Below are 22133 nucleotides of genomic sequence, written 5' to 3'. Positions count from 1 at the left end.
TTGAGGAATCTACGAGTCATGGCATTCGCCTCAACTGAAGAAGGGAAGGCCACGTGGATAACATTCAAGACATGCTGTAATCTCTAAAGAAGTCAGAGGCATTGACTTTAAGAGACGAAATTTCCTTTCTTGTGAAAAATCCTGCAGCATCCGTACCAAAGGACAAGAAGATCATTTCTCCATCCATCAAAGAAGAAAGGAGGCAGAGAACCTGAGCAGATTAAGTCGTTATCTCACAACGGCAGGATTCGAAGAAGAAGATATCCACCAACGGATCTATTTTTTAGAACTGTCTATAAATAGCTCATGAGAACACCCCAAGAAGGAGTGGGGAAACAGAGAGAGAAAATCCGATTCAATCATCAATGTAAAAGCTACATCGAAAGATCAATTCGAGCTCAACCTTCATGAAGCATTGAATCGAAGAAGAGAGCAAACAAAGATCATACAATCAGAATGGTTGATTACCAGAGCTCTCTTAGAATCTCTAGGCAATCAATAGATATATCTTTAGCATAGTTGATGATTACTTGAGAGCATGTTTTCAGTTTTCCTAGTTGGTTATTACATAACCTTTTTCTTTTTGAGAGAAGAGTGTTTGTAATAGAGTTCGAGACTCAAGACCGAACTCAGAGGTTGTTTAGTACCGATAAACTAAACAGATTAGTTCCTTGGCATCTGATAAGCCAAGTGGTTGTTGTTTAGTACCAGTAAACTAAATTGTTCGGTCCCTTGACACCTAGTAAGCCAAGTGGTTGTTGTTTAGTACCAGGAAACTAAATTAGGTGGTTACCTTGGTACCAGTGAAACCAAGAAGGAGTTCAGATTAAAGGTTTTGGTTCCAATTACTTTAGCATTAGCTGATTGGACACGACAGTGTCAGGGCGTGCTAAGTGTTAAATCCAATTCAGGGTGGATTGGTAAGTTTGTTGTGCACCTCTAAGCATAAGCCCAGAGTGTTTGTCAGACAAATAATCTGGTTGTGGATGTAGGGGAGATGTCTCCGAACCACGTTAAAAATCCTTGTGTTCTTTATTTGCTTTCAATTATTTCCTTTGATGTGCTAAACTGTTTTAAACTGAACTGGACTAACTGAAGAGTGTAACTAAGGATTTTACAAGTCACAAATATTTTCTTAAGGCTATTCGCACTAAGTTTAATTTCCACTGCTGAGTTATTAATCCTATTGACGACTCAACTGATAGTCAGAGAGATTAATAACTCTACTATATTTTACAAATTAGACTGAAGCTTTACTTAGATATCAGTTAAGCCCAGCGCTCAACTGATGTCAATTTACTGAAGTATCTTCAGTATCAGTCTACAACCTATTTCGAACTGAAATTTGGTTAAGTTTGTTTTAATTTGTGAAAAATAGTCCACAGGTGTATTCCCCCCTACACCTGTCAGTCAACCCTCCAGGACCCAAGCATAACATATTATATTAATTTTAATTAACACGAGACAATGATGGTGATGAGTAACCAACCGCTTCCACGGTGAGCCTGCATTTTAACATCATAGCCTCTGGTGATGGAGGTGAGTGGTGATGGATCCCTGAGTGGTGGCGACGACTGTGATGAGTAGCAGGCCACCTCTGACGATGATGAGTAGCCATAGGGTTGTCTCTGAGGGCGGACCAGCATTGGCGATGGCTCAAGACCCATCATTTTCGAGGGCCCAAAATTTTTTACATTTTCTTATATATACTAGGGTTAATTGCCCATAAAATACTGAACTTTCGTCCAATTTTGATTTTGCATATAAACTTTGAAATGTAGCGTGAAAATTACTAAACTTTAGATTTTATCTCATTTTGCTACTAATCCATATTCCGGCCAAATACCAAGCTACTATGACGTGCCAAGCTAATATGACGTGTCATCTCCAACATTAGAGTACAAACTACCATTCGTGCGCGATGAACATTGAAACTAAACAACATATTTAAATAAATAAATATAAATATTAAATAAAATTAAAATTTATAAATATAAAATATATTTTTAATATAAATAAACTAAAACAATCCACGCCCGTCAATTATTTAATAAAATCCTGAATTTAAAAATATAAAATTTCAACTTTGTATAAAGCGTAATGATAATTAAAGTTATTAAATAAATAAAACAAATCAATAATAAAAAATAGCATTAGGCATTATTATCATCGAGTAGTATATACGTCATAATAAATAAATACATATTTTCATACACAAACATATATATAAAATTAGCATTTGGCATTTCACAGAAGACTTTGTTGTTCGGTTCCCAAATGTGGTGGTGGATATGCTTCTCATCCCAATTGGTGACGAGGAAGACGTGAGTTATTGGAAGCCTTCTGCTACGGGTAAAGTCACCTCAGCTTTAGCCTATGCTAAGATCAGTCCGTCTTTTCCCAAAGTTCGTTGGGGGTCGTGGCTCTGGGAGCGATTCATTTCGGATCGCAGATCTATGATATGTTGGAGAATCATCCACTCCAAAATGCCAACGTTGGATAGCCTTAGCAGAAGGGGGATTCAGGGCCCTAATCATTGTATTTTATGCGGTAAGGCTGAGGAGAATTTGACGCATCTTTTTTGGAAGTGCTCTGATATTCGATAGATTCTGACTTGGTTTGATAAACAAATTAAAATTGAAATTAACCAAAAGCCATATATCTTCACCGATCCTTTGAATCATGTCTTGGTCTGGACCGTGGTTATTACAATATTGAATTTACTTATAGTTTGATATTTATACATACAGTACTTGTGTTCTAGATACTATAAAAAAACACACACACAACTGCCACTTCTTACAAGATAAGAAATTAAACTTCGTTGATTATAGATAATAATACTCCATCCGTCCCACCTTTTAATATCCATTTTTTCTTTTATGATCGTCCCACATTTTGGTATCCATTTATATTTTTAGTAAAAGTAGGTGAGACCCTTACTTCACTTTCATTATTTTAACAATACTCATATAAAAAGTGGCCGGGCTCTAATTCCACTCACAACGCACTCAATCACTTTATTAAAACTCGTGTCACTTTCAACTGGATACTAAAAGCTGGAACATAGGGAGCAATTTACAAAATGCAGCACGACATAGTTAATGATAGTAATTGAAATTAGTTGCAAAAGAAATTAAATGGGAGAGGCGGGGTAGAGTAAGCAGTAGAAAGTATTTTGGATGCAACCAACATATTGGCCGCCTCTGTGTAATGGATTCCATCCCAGCTCACATACCGCGACCCCTCTGGGCATACACCCTGCGCCCGACCCCGGCACTGTTCGAAAGCATTGTTGAACCCTGCATCAGCATCACAAATATCAATTAATTACAAAACCATAATTAATTCAAAAACAACAAATGTGTGTTTCTCACCATACGACGTCGAGTTGACGATCAAGTCCAACTTGATGGAGTAGATATCGACGTAGACGATGGTGGCGTCGCCCATCTCCGACCGCAGCTCCCGACAGAGACGCTCGAGCTCCGAGTTCAGTTGGGCAGCGGCTTTGTTCATGTCGGAAACGCAGCCGAACTGGTCCACCACCGTTGAAGCATTTATAAGGTCTACGCTAGACGGCATGCACCCCAACGGGCCCGTGTTGTGCACCCAAAAGTTTCTCCCGCCCAGCCGATACATCGTCTGCGCGGGAGAGAAAATTTATTAAAGTAATTAAGGTTAATTAATTAGATTAATTAAAGTAATTATATACCTGCATAGCATCTCTAATGTTGGAGATGACATCGGGGATAAGGGTGAGGACTTGTTGAAACGTTTTATTATTCATAAAATTGCCATGCATGTCGTTTTGACCGATGTCCAACATGAAGAGCGCAGATTTGATTTGGTCTACATTGATATTGTTAAGATTGGTATATTATTTGTAGGGCAAAGGTGCAGATTCCCCCCTGTAGTACACCCCCCTAGAGCTTTTAGCCCCCCAAACTCGGTCAAAGCGCGTTGACCTCCCCAAAGTCCCGGAAGAAGGGTGCAATTAAGTCCAAACCCTTAACGGGCGTTTGACGCCGTCTTCAATTTTTTTTTTTTTTTTTTTTTTCGCTGGGCCCCACCGCCAACGAAAAGCCTTCCTCCGCCGCCGCGAAATGCGCCCGCAACCGCTGCAATTGCTTCAACGGCAACAGCAACGATAGCTCCGATGACGAGCTCGATTTCTTCTCCGATTCGATTTCCGCTAATTCTTCCTTCGGCAACCCCTCCGATAACGCCTCTCTTTGCAAATCCAAATGGGATAAATCTCCCTCTATTCCAGCTGGTAATTCTCAATTCCACTTTCCCCCTTTTTCCTTTTCAATACTCCAATTTCTCCTAAATTCAGCTAATTTTAGATAATCAATTCAATAGTCATTTAGACGGCGCGGCGGAGCCTGAAGAAGAAAGGGATGCACATCGCGCCGTGGCGGAAAGCCGATTACATGAAATCGAAATGGCTCAGCCCTCACGCCCGCCTCACGCCGCCCAAAACCGACACCGTCGAGGAGGCCCGGCCCGATGATCGCGAGGTGTTGGAGTGCGAGGGCGAAGAATTAGACCTGATCTTCGGTGAGGATATGACGGATGAGACCTTGTCGCCACCGGCCAAGGAAGCTCCGCCGCGCTGCCGATGGTGAAGTCGAAGAGTTTAGAGAGAGGGAATAAAAAATTGCACCGTTAAACGGCGTTAAACGCCCGTTAAGGGTTTGGACTTAATTGCACCCTTCTTCCGGGACTTTGGGGAGGTCAACGCGCTTTGACCGAGTTTGGGGGGCTAAAAGCTCTAGGGGGGTGTACTACAGGGGGGAATCTGCACCTTTGCCCTTATTTGTATTGAAGGAGCATTAGAGTTATGAGGCTTACCGATGGAGGCGCGGCGGATGGAGACGTTATGAAAGAGAGTAAATTGAGTGGTTTGGGCTTGCAGCGTGTAGGGAATGAGAGGGTTAACTCGGCGGAGAGTGTCGGAGCCGGCTAAAGCAAAGTTGACACCGTTTGAGAAATCCGTTGCAAACAACTCCAAATAGGGAGTCAAGTACTTTGTTCCTAGACTCTCACCTATGCACAAAAATTAATAATTGTATCATTAATTTGTTGTTCAAACAAAACAATATGGATCATGTAAGTTGAGATCTAGACGGAGAGTAGTGATAAAATAGTAGTAATATATATTAGGTGATTTTTTTTTTAATGTATTTAACATAATTCTAAAGTAGTTAATATTCTTGTATGGTAGAAGAGATACAACTCGAGATTAAGGATTAACAGCCACTTAAATACACTTGAAATAAAACTAGATCATGAACAATCTCATGGTTCTGCAAAATTGGACGAAAAATCAAGAAAAAAATCTTGTCGGTCATGCAGATTAGGGGTTGTAAGGTCTCTGCAAATCAAGAAACAAATTTTCAAAGTCGAAGAATTGTACAATTTTGGAAATCAAGAAAAAAATCAAGAAAAAGATCAAGATATAAATTCTGTACAAATTTGGAAAAAATAAAAATGAAGAAACAAATCTGGAAATAGGTTTTGTGAATCACCATGAAATATGTACAAAATCTGGACAATTGAAGAAGCAATGAATCTCTGCAAATCAAGAAACAAATATTTGGAAATCAAGAGACAGAAGGGTAACGTGGAGAAAGAAAAATGTTATCTAGGTTTCACATTAATTATCCGACCAATGTAGCAAGATTTTTGTTTTCTCAGGGGCCATTTGGTACATTATTAAATAATCTTGGCTTATAGGGGTGTTTGGTAGCCCATCTTATTTAGAGTTGGTGCACATTTATGTTACACAGTCATTTTATATTGTATATTTCGCTAAACAAATGCAAATATAACTTGTGGTGCAGTGGCTAATATATGCTTTTTTCTTTCTTCTCAAAGGTCAAGGGATCAAAACCTCTTTCCCCCACTTTTTTTTGTCCTTTTTCATTTTCTTTTGCTTCATTTATTTGTTCCATTTTTTTCTTTTTTGTTTCTTCTTCCTTCTTGCTTATTTCAGGTTTTTTTTAAAAAAAATTAATTATTTTATCTTTTTCGTTTTTGTTTTTTTTCTTCTTTTTGTTTGCTCCTTTATTTATTTTTTCAACACTTTTTTTTTGTATTTCTTCAGTTTTTTTTCCTGATTTTTTACAATGCTTCTTTATTTTGAGATATTACATTTGTTCATATTAATAATTACTTTTTACTAAGATAATAATTACTTTTTTCTCTATTTTTTTCATTTACTTTTGTTTTATTTTTAAATATTCAAAGTATAAGTTCTCATAAATTAAAGTAACAATTATCATAAACAAATGTAATAATTCTAAAACATTACATTTCTTTATATCAATAATTACTTTTTTTACGACAATAATTATTTTATCAAATAACTAAAAGTGCAACTTTTTGCATATAAAATAAATATTACTTTTTTTTAATATTAATTATTACTTTTTTTGTTACAATAATTACTTGACTAAATAATTAAAAGTAAAAATTATCATAAATACAAGTAATATTTATCATGAACAAATGTAATAATTTAGAAACATTACATTTTACTGTAACAATAATTACTTTTTATTGCGACAATAATTACTTAATTAAATAGCTAAGAATAAAAGTTCTAACCAATAAAATTAACTTTACTTTTCTTTATATCATTATTTACTTTTGCTTTTAAAAATAATTGCTTGAACAAATAACTAAAAGTAAATGTTATTATGAATTAAAATAAACATTATTGTGAAAAATATAATATTTTTGAAACATAACCTTTCATCATATCAATGATTACTTTTTATTACAACAATATTTACTTGACTAAATAACTAAAAATACAAATTCTAACGAGTAAAAATAAGCAATATTTTTATTCATATCAATGATTACTTTTTCTTATTAGAATAATTACTTCATCAAATAACTAAAAGTAAAAGTTTCATGGGCGAAAGTAAAATTTATCATAAATAAATGTAATAATTTTAAAACATTATATTTCTTCATATAAATACCATTAAAAAAAATTAACGAAAAAACAAAGAAAATACCATAAAGGATAAAACCAAAATTAAAAAAAAATGCAAAAGAAAAATAGTAAAAAGAAAAAAAAAGAAAATACTAAAAAGAAAAAATATATATATAAAAATGCAAAAAATATGAAGAAAATAGGAAAAGGAAAAAAAATATTAAAAAATGGAAACAAAACCAGAAAAAAACCTAAAATAAATAAATAAAAGGAAAAAAAATAGCAAAAAACCTAAAAATGAAGAAAACAGGAAAAGGAAAAAAAATGGAAACAAAACAAAAAAAAAAACATAAAAAAAATAAATAAAAGGAAAAAAAGGAAAAGAAACGCAAAAGTGGGGGCAAGGAGTTTCGAACGCCTGTTCTTGGGGGACAACTATAAGGCGCTAACATCTACCACTGCACCACTACATTAATTTCTCCATTTAATCTCAAAAACGGGTACATATACGTGCATAGATGGGTCAACCGCATAGCATGCGATTGACCGCACGCAATAATTTGCATATTATTTAATAAGTCGGTTCGTAATAGTTAAAGGACTCGGTCTTATTCTAATATTTCACTTTAATAAGTAATACCTCTTATTTCCTCAATAATAATAATAATAATAATATTACCTCTCCAACCTCATTATTTATCTAGGCTATTTTTAGATAAATAGCTAATGTTATCTTTTCTATATTTTTTTATCTTAATTTTATTAATCACGCCATTAATTCTAAGCATGGCTACTAATTAAACACACTCAGAGTAGGTCTTGTAAATCATGGATTGCCCATGTTAATAATAAGGGGTATATTGCACCCATAAGATCAGATATTATGACTCACAAAGAAAGTCGAGGATGAGACGACCATCGCATAAACGGCCGGATGGCTCGTGAAAGAACGTGCGTCCTGCCGGGAGCTCGAGCGGCATCCCGGCAAGAATAGGAGCGCCTCCTGTGTCGCTGTTCGAATCACCAAAGTTGAATAACATCGGTTTGTTGCGACACGCCGGCGCTGCCATGATAGTGCCAAAGCCAAGGAAGTAGAAGCAGACGAGACCAAGGGAGATTTTATAGGAATAACACATTTTCTTCTTCTTGGGTGAAAAGGCAGATGCAAAAGGAGAGAAAAAACAAATGTTGTGCAATGGGATGGCCAAAAATCAATAGTTTGCGGTTGTTTAAATAGAGTTTGCTAATCCAAGTAGAAGAGCTGAATAAGAAAAGATGATAATGCACACAAATTTACTTATTTGGTTAATGCACTTACTATCATTAAATTCTTCATTCTTCTATCATCTATGGTTTCCATTTCTAACTAGGAAGTTCAATTTTCACAATTATCTCTTTACTTTTTCTAAAGACTAAGTCACATCATGAAACGCAAAATAATGAATTAATTCACCGTAAAAAACGTTTTGATAGGAAATGGCACTTTCTCCTTAATTTCTCTCTCCTAACCCACTACACGGGTTGTCAGAATTCAACAATGCAAATTCTTACCGTTTTCATAAACATTAATTATTTGCACATGCCAATCATATGTAAATTAAATAAAAGATGTTACACAATCCTACAATATTGGTATGTCTCCATCAAGATTTAATGCAGAAAAGAAATTAATTATTAAACTCGCAGACCTTCATCAGGGCCGGTCCTGAGATTTCGAGGGCCCTAGGCGAAGCAAAAAAAAAGGGCCCATAAATATGAAACTTAAAAAAATTTGTTGCTTCAAGATCAAATTTCTCTAGTACCTTGTTTTCAGTGTATAAAATTTTTAGGTTATTTAACATTTCTTAAGTTGCAGACACTTAAAACAAATAAAATAACAAAACAGTAAAGCATGAGATGAGAGAGGAAAATATAGGAGGTGAGCACAATATAATTAATTTTTTTTATGATCCATTCAAGATTAATATATAATAATTTTTTATAATTAATACAAAATATATTATAACTAATAAATTTATTTTTAAAATTTGGGGCCCCTCAACTTTGGGGGCCCTAGGCCTTTGCCCCACTTGCCATATAGAAGGGCCGGCCTTGACCTTCATATATAACATTCCTACATTTTCTATGATTCTATTTTATCTTAACTTCCTCCTCTTACATAAAAATATCTACGTTGGTCGAAATCACCTTCACCAGTTATTAATATTACCTCTAACCAAGTCCACGTGACTGAGTAAAGACACGGATCAATTTAACTTTTGAACTTTCTTTGCAACTAGTCATTTACAAAGTATATTCCATCTGCGTACTTTTAATCGGTGCTATATAATTAACTCAATGGAAACATATTTTTGTTTTCAAAACAAACACCGTGTTGCAAAACATTGAAAGCGGATTCATCTATTTATTGTTAAAAAAATGGTTAAGTACTACTTTCCCCCCAACGTTGACATCCTTATCGCCTTTAAACATTTTAAAGTCAAAGTAGGCGCTGTTTATTATTTCAACGTGTCAAAACTGAAGCAAATCGCCCCCCGCGTTTTAACGGTGCTTAATCCCATTAATTTTTTTTTTTTAATTATGACTGGCCCCACTCCGAGATTCATCTTCCCCGCCGACATCTTCAGCGCCTGCAAGCAGTACAGGTTCCCTCCAAGCTCATCGTCTTCCTTCATCTCCACTTCTATCTTCTCTCTCTCCCTACTTGTCTTGTTCGACTCCACCTCGTATGCCTCCCACATAGGGATGGCAGTGGATTTTGGACCCGGTCCAGATCCGTTTTTACGGATCTGGATCTCAATTTTTTGGACCCGACGGATCTGGATCTCAGTTTTGAAAACGGATCTGGATCTAGATCTTGAAATTGTAGATCCAGATTCGGCCCAGATCCGACCCGTGGATCCGTTTTATTTTATATATATTTTTTATATTTTATATTTAGTTTACTAATAATATTAACTAAATTAAAAATAATAAATAAATTATATTCAAAAGAATAAAACTAAAAGTAATTAGATAAAAGTATTTTGTGTTATATTTTTCATGATGGAAATTAGATATTGTTGATTTTGTGAAAATTTTTTAATTTAATTTAAAAATAGTAGATCCATGGATCTGGACCCGCGGATCTGACGGATCTGGATCTGGATCCAAAATTTTCAGATCCACGGATCTAGATCTGGATCTGGATCTAGTATATGAAAACGGATCTGGATATGGTATTGGCCAGACCCGGTCCAGATCCGACCCGTTGCCATCCCTACTCCCACAACGAGTTCATCCTTCTCCGTTGTCGCCGCCACTGCCGTTGTTGTGCCTTTCCTCAAACAGCTTGCACGCTAGCGTCCTCTTCCACTCTCTCTCTCTCTCTCTCTCTCTCTCCTCATCGACCCGTAGCTAGAGAGAGACTACTCGTCATGAGACTACGATTTTTCCATTTTCGAACCAATTCTATTGTTACTCCCTTCGTTCACGAAATGAATATTCATTTCGGGATGACACGAGTTTTAAGAAATGTATTTGGGTGTGGTGTGAGTGGAATATGAGTCCCACTTTTTTAGGGTATTAATTAAAGGGTTGTGTGTGGTACACTTGCCAAAAAGGAAAATGGGTACTCATTTTTTGGACGGACTAAAAAGGAAATATGGGTACTCATTTCATGGACGGATAGAGTATTATTTTTGTTAATACATGTTGCTGCCTCAGATTCATTGACAAACAGTGACTTCTGCTTTTCGACGACTTTATCGGATTTCGCACTACGTGGCTACTTCTTCTCTTCACCATTGGATGCCAATCGCTCAAACTCGTCGAGAATTTTCAAGAAATTCTCCAACCTCTTCTCCTCCATCAAGACAACGTCGCAAGGAGGAGTTTCGGACACCTTTTCTTCGTCAGAATCCTCGAATTTATCGGTGACGACTATGGGAGCTTCCTCGTTCGGGCTTGACAATAAATTAGGTTCCAAAATTTGATCTTTTTGGGGGGTTTGGTGGTGGAGGGATGGGGTGCAGGTGGTGATGGCCATCAATTGTCAGGATTGGGGCCCACCATAATTAAAAACAAAAAATAAGCACCGTTAAAAGAGGGGGGGAGGGGCAATTTGCTTCAGAGGTGGTCTTGGGTACAATCGGGTATACCGTACAACCGAGTTGACCCGCACCTAAACCCTGACCCACATCCTGATCCAACCCCGCATTCTGACCCAAATCGTATAAATGACACTACTCGTTTATACAAATGATACTGCCTGTAATTGACACTATTATATTATACAAATGATATTGCGTATAAATGTCACTATAACATTGTAAATGACACTGTGTATAATTGACACTATTCAGAAATATAAATGACACTTCATGTAATTGACACTATAAGAATGTAAATGATAGTATAATATTTTAAATGATATTATAAGATTGAAAATGACACTATAATAATTTATAATGTTACACTGTCATTTATATAACCAAAAGTGTCAATTATAGATATTATTATTTGTATAACCGAATAGTGTCATTTACACGATTTGGGTCAGGATGCGGGTTCAGATCAAGATACGGGTGTGGGTCTGGGTGCGGGTCAACCTGATTGTACCCAAGTTTTTGTGTTTGCTTCAATTTTGACACGTTGTGGTAGTTAACAGCGCCTAGCCTGACTTTAGGGTGTTAAAGGCGATAGGAGTGTCAACATTGGGGGGGGGGGAAAGTGGTACTTAACCCTTAAAAAATATACGTAATTGATTTTTGAAAGATCTATTTTGATAAATTTATTTAAGAGTTAATCAAGTTTTGCGTTTTCAACTTTCAGCTTTTTTCAAAATAGATATATATAACAAGATCAGTTAATCATGTTGGTTAACCCGTAGCCTTTATTTAACCACGCCTGAAATAAGTTTTCAGAGAAAAATATTTTATGTTCTAAATTAGTTTGTATGTTACTGAATAACCAAAAAATTTCAGTCACCATCTATTTTATATTATGAATAATACTCCCTCCATCAATGTGAATATTAAAAGTGACAGTTAGTAGGGGTTTTGTCCAAAAAATGAGTAGAAAAATCAAACTCTGTAGGATTTGAACCTACGACATCGGGTTTTGGAGACCAGATAAAGCGTGTCATTGATAATGGAAAAAACATACCACTATTGCGCCCTCTTTGTTGGACTGTCGACGCGAACATAGTGGTCTCTGACTGGGACTAGGAACCAATTCGAATTTGGATCTTAGCATGTCAGTGGATCTTGGAAAAATATTTTGTAACCGGACGAAAAAGTAAAATGAGGAAGTTCAGACAGTGGGAATAATTTGTTTAAATTTTAATTTATTCATCAATAATATTATCGATCTTCACAATAAATTACAAAAGACAAATGATCAAATAAACTTTTTAAATTTAATGAGTCAAATCAATTCAAACTATACATGGAACACACGTTTAGTTTTGCTAGTACTTTTAAAAGTGTATAGAGCAAACATATTTTTTTTTTACATTGTATATGTATATTTGTTAATTTAGAGCATCCACAGCGCAAGCTTTTAACCGCCGGACCGAGTCGGGCGCTATGGATGTTCGCGCACTGGCGCACCGAGGAGGCGTGCACCGGGTCCTTTCGATGGTGCTAGGCACGGAGGTGAAAAGAGGCGTTCGCGTGTTGTGCACGCGCCTAACTTAGAAAAAAAAAAAGAGGAAGAGAAGAGAATTGCTACGGTCCATGGAGGTTTGGAACAGATGCAAAGAAGAAGGAGTCGCCGGGCTTGGGGTTGAGAAAGAGGAGAGAAACTTGCCCTATTTTTGTTTAATTTTTAAGGACTTTTTGTTGGGCTTTTTAATTATAATTAATTTTGTTGTCCTATTGTTGGGCTTTTTTGTATTTAATTTTTGGCTGATTCTATTCATAACCCTCATTTTACTCATTATAGCCCTACATTTAAAATAATAATATAAAATAATTATAAATTTATAATTTTATCCTATAACTAATAACCTCTAAATTAAATATTAATAATAATTTGAAAATAAGACTATCAATCTATCATATAGCCCCCAAAATTTCTAGAGGCGGACGATTGCAAGCTCTTGCAGCGGCTTAAATCCATTGGAATCTCGCCCTTCAGAGAGTTGGAGAAGAGGATCATCTTGAACAAACACTCCGACGTGCAGAGATTCATCGGTAATTTTCTGGCGAGATTGTTTGTGTAGTGGTTCAACAATGTGAAAGTGTCGCCTTTTTAGAGGTCTTGAAGTATTTTGATAGAAAATCTATTAATTAAACCATAATTGAAGAACTTGAAAATGTGGCAACTACCATAGAGCATATTAAAAAAGTGCATAAGAAATTAACTGAGTTTGGAGAGTTTTTGTACATTTACATTGCATAAAATTTTAATTCATCTAAAAAAGTAAAGAATGTACATCAACTAAACCACTATAGCTCTTCCTCTTTAACCTCAATGTTACTTCACATAGCATTTGGAATTTTTCATGAGAAATTATTGAAAACTAAATGGCGAATTTCCAAATTTTGCAAATATGTAAAAAACTCAAATATCTCACTTCACAAGAAATCACTCAAATCAAGCAACACTAAATTCTCGAGATCGAAAACAGGTTTCAAAATCAGACCAGTGAACTTGTTCAAGTAGAGGAAAAAGTGTACAAGATTTGTGACTGTTAATATTGTTGTATACATCCGATCCGTCGATTTCCTTCGGAGTCTTGCCAGAAAACTTATTGTACCTGAGGCTGAGATAAACCTACCGCAACCTCTTTATCTCGCTAGATGCAGAGATTATTCGAAATCTCGTTAGTGAACTAGTTTGACGCCAACATCCAGAACTGCAGCACCGTAAAACTAGTTTCAAGGGGCTAAATGATGGTCATAATTTCAATTTATTGATATTTAATTTGGGAGCTATGGAATTGAAGGTAAAACAACAAATTTAAATTTTTTTTATATTATTATTTAAATAGGGAGCTATATTTAGTAAAATGGGGGCTATGAATAAAATTACCCTTAATTTTGTTGTCCTATTTAATTTTTGTTGGGCCTTTTTGTTTAAATTTAATTTTGTATTAAGTATTTTATTTTATGTAATATTTTTAGTATTTTATTAATAGTTTAATTAATGTAATGTTGGAATTTAATTTTAATGAGATATTGAATTTTAAAATAGAAGAGTAAAAATAGGATTAAATGAAAATGGAGATTATAGGGCCACTTATAAAACCAATGCACTAGAGAAGGGAGGTGCTAAAGTGAAGACCACCTTATAGCGCCTTCCACTGTGGATGCAATTAGAGCATCCGCAGCGCGCCTCCGGAAGAACCAGACCAAGTTGGCAGACAAGGCGCACCGCACACTGGCGTGCCGCGCGGGTGCGTGCTCGGGTGTAAGCGAAGTGCCGAGCACATTTGGGGAAGGAGTGGAGCGCGTCCGGCAGACGCGCCAACTTTTAAAAAGAAGTTGGCGCGTGAATTTTTGTTTCTCAAATTTATTTTCAAGCAATGGATCGTCAATTTGATGATTATTTAGATAAACATGCCGGAGGCTCGGGTGTGCCTACTTCCAACCCGATGATGGAGTCCGCTCCATTCTCGCAAGCCTCCAATATTTTGGCTCCGGGCTCTCTTCTAACCCCGGCAGCCGCCGTCCATCGTCGAAGAAGTCGAAGAAGCTCCGAAGTTAAAGTCTTCATAAACCTGCACCGGCTACACGAACGCCGAGACAGAGCTTATTTACATGTTGTGGGCGGAGGCTACCCATAACCCTGTTTTGGGAACGTCCTAAAGGGCTCTCCAATATTGGGGAACTATCCACAACAACATGATTCGAGAGGTGCTCAAGTGTAGGGGATTCATATAGTTTAGGTTTTTTATTTATTGTATTTTTAAAAAATTATTTAAATTATGTAATTTTTATTTTAATTAATGTAATGTTTAATTTTAATTTCAATGAAAACTTTGAATTTTAAAATACAAGAGTGAAAATGGGATTAAATGGAAATGAAGATTTATCGCCTCTTATAGAGCCAATGCACTGTGAGAGGTAGGCGTTAAGCACCTCCCACTGGAAATGCTCTTATAAGTCGAACCATGCACCAACTAAAATTAAATCAAATCTATACAGATATAAAAAAGTGTATTGGGCACAAAATATTGATGAGTCAACTTGTGAGATAGTCATATTGAGCAACTCAATATTTGGCCACGCAAACATAAATTTTGGCCATTTTTTTACGTTTTAAGACTGTTTTGCCTTTAATTAAGACAGACCAGATTCAGGTTTGGGCGCGAGTTAGGTACACTTGGCACTATTAGTGCCAAAAGTACCAACAGAAATAATAATAATAAAACAAAAGTAAATTGGTACTTTTGGCACAAATGACAATATTAGTGCCCAAAATACAAATAGAAAGCAAAAAAAAAAAACCCAAGTAAATTGGTACTTTTGGCACAAATGACAATATTAGTGCCAAAAGTACCAATAGAAAAAAAAAAGAAAAAAAGAAGTAAATTGGTACTTTTGGCACAAATGGTAATACTAGTGTCAAAAGTATCATTCGATGATTAAACCCTAAATGGAGAATCTAAACCCTAAATTGAGAATGTAAACCTTAAATGAAGAATCTAAACCATGAATGGTGAATCTAAACCCTAAATGAAAAATTTAAATCCTAAATGGAGAATCTAAACTTTACGGGGAAGTGTTCAAAATGGCCATATGATTGGTGGGGCAGTGTATCAGCACAAGTATATAACACTATTGGCAGTAATATGGTCACTAGTACCATTCGTGCAGTATATCAACACAAGTATATGACACTATTGACACTAATATGGTCACTAGTACCATTCGTGCACCACAAATAGGTGTGACCGACTGGTAAAATGGTAGTTTGGGCAAAACGCGTAAAATATGGCCAAATTTTGTGTTTTTCAAATCAATGGCCAAAATTTATGTTTACTTGTTCAAAATGGCCATATGACTGCATATTTCCAAATACAAATTGCCTACTATATCCTCTATTACATGTTTTATTTTAAGGGTAATTTTATAAATAAATATATTTATAAAAATATATCAATTCATTAGATATTACACTAAATTTATTAATATATTTGTAGCTATTTGATAAGACTTATAAATAAATATCTCTATCCAATAAAAATATTTAGAAGAATACATACATTGATTCATTACATTAAATGAACATATATTTCAATTATAGTTGATACATATTGCTACATATGTTAAAGAACATATTAATTTATAATTTTTTTTTAAAAAAAAATCTACATGAATATACATGTTATTAGATTTACATAAAAATTCTATCTAAATTCATATTCCATAGCTACGTTTCAAAATATATTTATGATTTCGCTTCATTTTTATATCAATTCATTAAATTATACATTAAAATCTATATGGTTTTATCTTTCATCGCTATATTGCTTAAAAATCTATTTTCGATTTTATATTAACCATGAAAAAAATTATTTTAATTTGTGAAATTGATTAATGTGAAGTCATGAATTATGTTCAATGCACCCACTAGTACTCTATGGTAGTACTTCAAATGTATGGATCTGTGTAAAAAAAACAGAGAAATAAAATGAAACTAATAAAAGCTCATAATTTCTTATCTTGTCAAATACTCAAAATTTTATCGTGCAGAGATATTGGTGGACATGTTAGTTGTCAAATAGCTGAATTCACAGCAATTCAAGCCATCTTAGACAGCATTGGCTCTGCTAAAATTCAAATGTATGTATTCAATATGATGATTGAAGCTTACTCGTTGTTTACTCCATGAAAGAACTTCATAGAATAAAGTGAAACCAACTTTTAAATAAAAAAATTATCGAATACATTGAAAGTGAAGAAAAATGTATTGAGTGTACAAAACCTGAGTGAATTAGTGAGAGAAAGGACCCACAGGATTAAAAAGTGATGAGTTCAATGAATGACCAAAAATGATTAGAACATATTTTTATGAAGGGATAAAAATGAGAATATAAAGAAGTGATTGATACGATGAAATGGAGATGAAAATGGAATGGTGATTACTATATTCATTCCATTTCTTTGCTTGGTATTTTTTTTTTATAAAAGTTATTATTTCATTTGAAATCACTATTCCTACATTTTTGAGAATCACCTTCCTTCCACCTACCATGATATTAGTCATTCCATTCTATTCTTAATCCTTATAAATTTAAGTTTTGACAAGTATATTTGTATGAAAGATGCATTATTATTATTATTTACTCAAAATATAAAAAAGTAGTACTTTTTTGAATAAAAAATATTTTTTAAAAAAATAAAATATTATCAACTTTATATAAGCAATAGTCTAAAAGTCTTCTTCTTCTTGGTCCCAACAAATAAATTAAAAACGGGTATGTTTGGAGTGGTGTAGCTGGAATTTACTGCTTCCGGTTTTATCTTGTCGGAGTGAAAGACCATTTTGTGTCAAAGTCTTCTTACTTTTCTATGCACGCCGTCTAGTATTTTCATGTAATAATAAATAAAGAAAAATAACTGCAGTTTCTTTATAGTTTCCCAGAAACCAGACGTCAACTGCTACTTATATATCTCATTGTTCGCTTTCTGGTTTATTAAAGATCATCTATCCTTCCCTTTGCTGAACTTGCTTCTTTGATTATGCTCTCATAAGGTACCTCTCCATTGTCTGCTCTTCAATCCTTTTGCTCAACTTGCTGCTTTATTTTGATATCTCCCCCTGAAAATTGTGACATTTCCTTATTTGGAAATAATCTTACAAACCATTTTTCTTACTATTTACAAAAAAGATTTGAGACCCAATTTCCACTCAAACATAAAAATTGGGGGAAATATAATCCTTACGCAAGGGCCATCCTATCCAACTTTTAGGCATTAAAATACGTTTCAAGCGCGGATGATTATCATAAGAGATTCCCAACATATCATAGGATTCTCGTTCTTGAAAATCCACGCTTTTCCAAACCCATAAAACAGACGGAATTCTAGGATTCCTCCTCGAGGCAAATACTTTTATGCATAGCACATTTTTTTTTTAAATATGTGTCATCTCTATTGGGTCACAATTTTTTGGGACGGACCAAGTATATACTAAGAAACATATAAACTAGGAGTATTTGAAAAGAGTTTGATTATTCTCTCAGCAGGTACTGTGCATTCTTTGAACTTGAATTTTTTTTTTTTTTTTATGTTGATATGCAGGTATTACAAAGGGATGAGAATTTCCCCAAAAAGTTGAAATCATCCAAACTACAGAACACTTGTTTTGGCTGATGTAAGTTGTTGATTGGTGTTGTAAATGTTGAATTAGCATACATATTAGTGCATTGTTGATGAAGTGATTGAAATTGAAGGTGATTTTATGTTTGGCTAAAATGAGTAGTTGTTGGTGGCAGGGGAGAAGTTATGGAAGTATTCCTAGTAGGTTGGATAAACTTCTTGAATGAATGGCAAGTGAGGATGTTCGTTATCCTGAGCCTAGCATTGCAAATTTTACTGGTGTTGTTGGGCAATCGCAGGAAGTATGTATGCAAGGTTTGGATAAGAATCATTATTTGGTGTGCGTACGTATTGGCAGATTGGGTGGCAGTGGTTTCCCTCGGCGTCATCGCGAAGAACACTCTTGATGCATGCGAGAAGAGTATGAATGATAAGCCCGGAATTCAACTGAATCTGTTCTGGGCTCAATTCTTTCTCGTGCATTTAGGTGGCCCCGACACCATCACCGCATATTCTCTGGAAGATAACGAGCTGTGGCTGCGGCATTTGGTGGGAATGCTCATTCATACTGGCCTTGCTTTCTATGCACTGCTTGTTGCTTTCCCCGCCTCCGACTGGCTTCCTTATCTCAACCTACTCGTCTTCACCGCCGGCTCAATCAAGTATGGAGAGCGCGTGTCCACGCTCTGTGCTGCCAGCAGTGAGAATTTCCGCGACTCTATGCTTCCACAGCCTAATCCAGGTCCCGACTACGCCAAATTCATGGAAAGATACACCTTGAAGAAGGCTGAGGGCTACAATGTTGCGGTGGATTCAGTTATGGATATGCCTGTTCTTCCTCGCCACGACTTCCCCGACCCACCTGGTGTACCTGAAGCTTATCATCTGTTCTCCACGTTTAAGCGCCTCTTTGCAGGCTCCATCTTGAGTTTTGAAGATCGCGACTGCAGCAAATACATCTTCCAGAGGCTGTCGGAGAAGCAAGCTTTTCATCTTGTTGAGATTGAGCTTGGCTTCATGTTTGATGAGCTCTACACAAAGGCCTCCATCGTGTACAATCTCCGTGGCTGTGTGCTTCGGATGATCACCTTCTCTCTCACCCTCTTCGCCTGGCTAGCGTTTCAGCTCACCACCGAGAAGAGCAACTACTCGAATCTCGACTTGGGCATCACTCACTTGTTGCTTTGGGTGGCCATCTGCTTAGAGATATACGCTGTCGGGGCTCTCATAGACTCAGATTGGATGCATAGGTTGAGCAGAGTAGACAGAGCATCTGCTTTTGGTCGCGCGATTCAATGGTTTCAGCAGCCAATCAAGAAGAGGTGGTCCATGAAAGTTGCTCAACACAATCTGTTTGATCTTTGCCTCATGGAAAAATCTGCATTGCTCCTAAGAAGCATCAGAAAGCTTACTAAAATCAATAATCACGTAGAAAAGCATTGGAACAAGTCCTTCATCGACGTCTCCGATGATCTGAAAGAGCTATTGTTTAGGGAGTTGAAGAGTTACACAAGTGGTTGTGATCCTGCAGCTATATGGAGCAGAAAGGGAAGTTTCACTCTTGAAAAGTACCCATCCATATCTGAGTCTGTTGGTTGGATTAGAAAGAGAGAGTTTGAGGAGAGGATCCTCCTCTGGCACATTGCCACAGACATCTGCTATTCTCTCGAACCTCCTGCCACTCAAAGTAAGCAAACTGCAGGCCACAGCAAGCTTATATCTGAGTACATGTTGTATCTCCTCATAGTGTGCCCTTTCATGCTACCAAATGGGATAGGGATGATAAGATTCCGAGACACGTGTGCTGAGGCCAGAGAGTTTCTCAGTGGGAGAGACGCGATTATATCCAAAGATGATGCTTACAGGAAGTTGCGTGATGTCGACACTCAAGTGCCACCGGCTCAAGTGAAGGGTGACCGGAGCAAAAGCGTGCTGTTTGATGCTTGTATACTGGCTAAGTCGCTCTTAGAAGAGAAGGTGCAGAGGTGGGAGATTATAAGCAAAGTGTGGGTGGAGATGTTAGCGTACGCGGCCACAAATTGTGGCGGCAACCAACATGCCCGCCAGCTGCGCAAGGGGGGAGAGCTGCTCACTCATGTTTGGCTTCTCATGGCACATTTAGGTATCACAGAGCAGTTCCAGATATCTCAGGGACATGCTAGAGCTAAAATCCTAGTAAAATAGATACTTTCAGCCTTTTTTTGTCTCAATCAATATTCTTTTATTATCCAAGGCTGCCTTTACTTTGATAATATTATCCACTCAAAAATGGATGGATAATATGTCTCAATGTAGTTGTCAAGTAGCATTAGGTTGTAGTTTTTTCACTGAATCATGTGTTCATGTTTTTTGGCATCTACAGATTAGATTTAGGTCGAAATGTGGTGTTTACCTATCCATGGCTCCCAACGTTTATGTAGTTTGTCTGCAGAATGAGGAATTTTGATGCCTCGTGATGTCTAAACTATTCAAAGCCTTGTGATTGTTTCTGCGGTTTGGACTTTATGCAATGCAATTGCAGGTTCGTTATGATGCACAAGAAATGGGCTACTGATGTTCTTTTTCCAATATGTCACCTAGGGGTGCAATCGAACCGAACTGAACCGAATAGCGGTGTGCTCAAGTTTAGTTTGTTTAGTATCGAATCGAATCCCAAACTTTGTTTACCGAATACTTTGAGGCTGACAAGCTTAATCGAACCAATACGAACTTTTTAAAATTGATATTCAAAATATTGATTATTTTCTTTTAAAAATAAATTATTTTATTCAAAATAATAAATATATTAATTATTTTCTATAACAAATAGAGATAATTAGAGATTTAATACAATTATTATTAATTTTAATGGATAAATATAAGTTGTATCCACTAATAATTTATATTTTTCAAGCTGATTCACTTAACGAACTTGTTCATGAGCTAACGAGCAGAATACTACTAAACTCAAGTTTGGTTCGTTTATTTATCGAACTTCTCTAAACGAATTTGAACGAGCTTTTTTCGAGTCGAGCTCCGAATAGTTCGCGAGCTTACAGCCCTAATGTCATCTAATTATATTTATTTAATAACTGAATCATGAGATTCATATTCCTATAATCTGTGTCCCTCACCTTACGTCTAATTCTAGTATCAATTTTTGAGTTTGAGCTAAGGGCCAAAAACCATCACTTTTCAACAAAAATCAAATACACCTTCTTCTTCTTCTTCTTCTTCTTCTTTTTATTTTTTTTATCTAAATCTCTATTATTTGTAAAAGAAAAATGCAGATCCCTCAAATACACCTTCTTCTTCTTCTTTTATTTATTTTTTTATTATTATTATCTAAATCTCTATTATTTGTAAAAGTAAAATGCAGATCCCCCAAAATATCAGATGGTCCTTCACACGCCATTGTATTTGTTTTTTAGTTGAAATCTCTAAGGTGTATTTTCCCCCAAGTTTCGTTGCTATCACATAGCAGTAACGAATTTAGTAAAGTTTAAGCACACATATACTTACAAATACGTTATGATTTATTAAAGTGCTAATACTTCTAAATAACCATTTTGTTTAATAAAAAATTACTATTAGCCATAAAAATAAAAATATATTAATTCTAATAATTTTTTGTATTAAATGACTACTTTACCCTTGATGAAATTATAATAGAAATATGTAAAAAGAAATATAAAATTAAAAGAAATATAATTAAAAAATGAGCGGCGTGAAGTATGAGCGGGAAAGGTAGGAGGGGATTGGGTGGGGGGAAGTGACGGGGAAATTGGGAGGTGTGAGGGTTTTTATCTTTATAATTTGATTTTTCTTTCTAAATTATGTTTTTAGATTTTGAAATGCTTGATCAATTTTAAAATAAAATAATAAAAGGGTATATAAGTAAAAGAGTTTATAATTAATATAGTATTAATTTTATGGTTGTAATTAACTTT

At 35.6% G+C, this 22133-nt stretch overlaps 2 protein-coding genes across 3 annotated transcripts; one reads left to right on the top strand and one right to left on the bottom strand.

Moving 5' to 3' along the window:
• Nucleotides 1-2994: 2994 nt before the first annotated feature.
• LOC131007025 (GDSL esterase/lipase LIP-4-like) lies at nucleotides 2995-8292 on the bottom strand. Its single transcript, XM_057934178.1, has 5 exons — nucleotides 7845-8292; nucleotides 4858-5052; nucleotides 3716-3852; nucleotides 3378-3645; nucleotides 2995-3302 (listed from the first exon to the last, which is right to left on the bottom strand). The coding sequence occupies exons 1-5, from the start codon at nucleotides 8086-8088 to the stop codon at nucleotides 3121-3123; spliced, it is 1026 nt and encodes a 341-aa protein (XP_057790161.1). The 5' UTR covers nucleotides 8089-8292; the 3' UTR covers nucleotides 2995-3120.
• Nucleotides 8293-17514: 9222 nt separating this feature from the next.
• Nucleotides 17515-20693, top strand: LOC131007024 (uncharacterized). 2 transcript variants are annotated; one of them, XM_057934176.1, is made up of 3 exons: nucleotides 17515-17638; nucleotides 18187-18259; nucleotides 18381-20693. In XM_057934176.1, coding segments are annotated over exons 2-3 (2010 nt in total). In that variant the 5' UTR covers nucleotides 17515-17638; nucleotides 18187-18257; the 3' UTR covers nucleotides 20389-20693. The 2 variants fall into 2 exon arrangements, with proteins under 2 accessions (XP_057790159.1, XP_057790160.1); XM_057934177.1 differs by lacking the exon at nucleotides 17515-17638 and adding an exon at nucleotides 17650-17987.
• The last annotated feature ends 1440 nt before the right edge of the window (nucleotides 20694-22133 follow it).

This window comes from Salvia miltiorrhiza, chromosome 1 (assembly GCF_028751815.1).
Source record: "Salvia miltiorrhiza cultivar Shanhuang (shh) chromosome 1, IMPLAD_Smil_shh, whole genome shotgun sequence".
Classification (NCBI taxonomy): domain Eukaryota; kingdom Viridiplantae; phylum Streptophyta; class Magnoliopsida; order Lamiales; family Lamiaceae; genus Salvia; species Salvia miltiorrhiza.
This window is presented reverse-complemented; position numbering and strand designations above follow the sequence as displayed.

What these genes read in the sequence shown, in the direction of transcription:
- LOC131007025 (XM_057934178.1), bottom strand. Translation starts at nt 8,088, where the DNA reads ATGTGTTATTCCTATAAAATCTCCCTTGGTCTCGTCTGCTTCTACTTC. An exon ending in TCTCATCCTCGACTTTCTTT is followed by an intron (nt 5,053 to 7,844) that starts GTGAGTCATAAT and finishes TTTTGTGCATAG; the next exon opens with GTGAGAGTCTAGGAACAAAG. An exon ending in ACATTAGAGATGCTATGCAG is followed by an intron (nt 3,646 to 3,715) that starts GTATATAATTAC and finishes TCTCCCGCGCAG; the next exon opens with ACGATGTATCGGCTGGGCGG.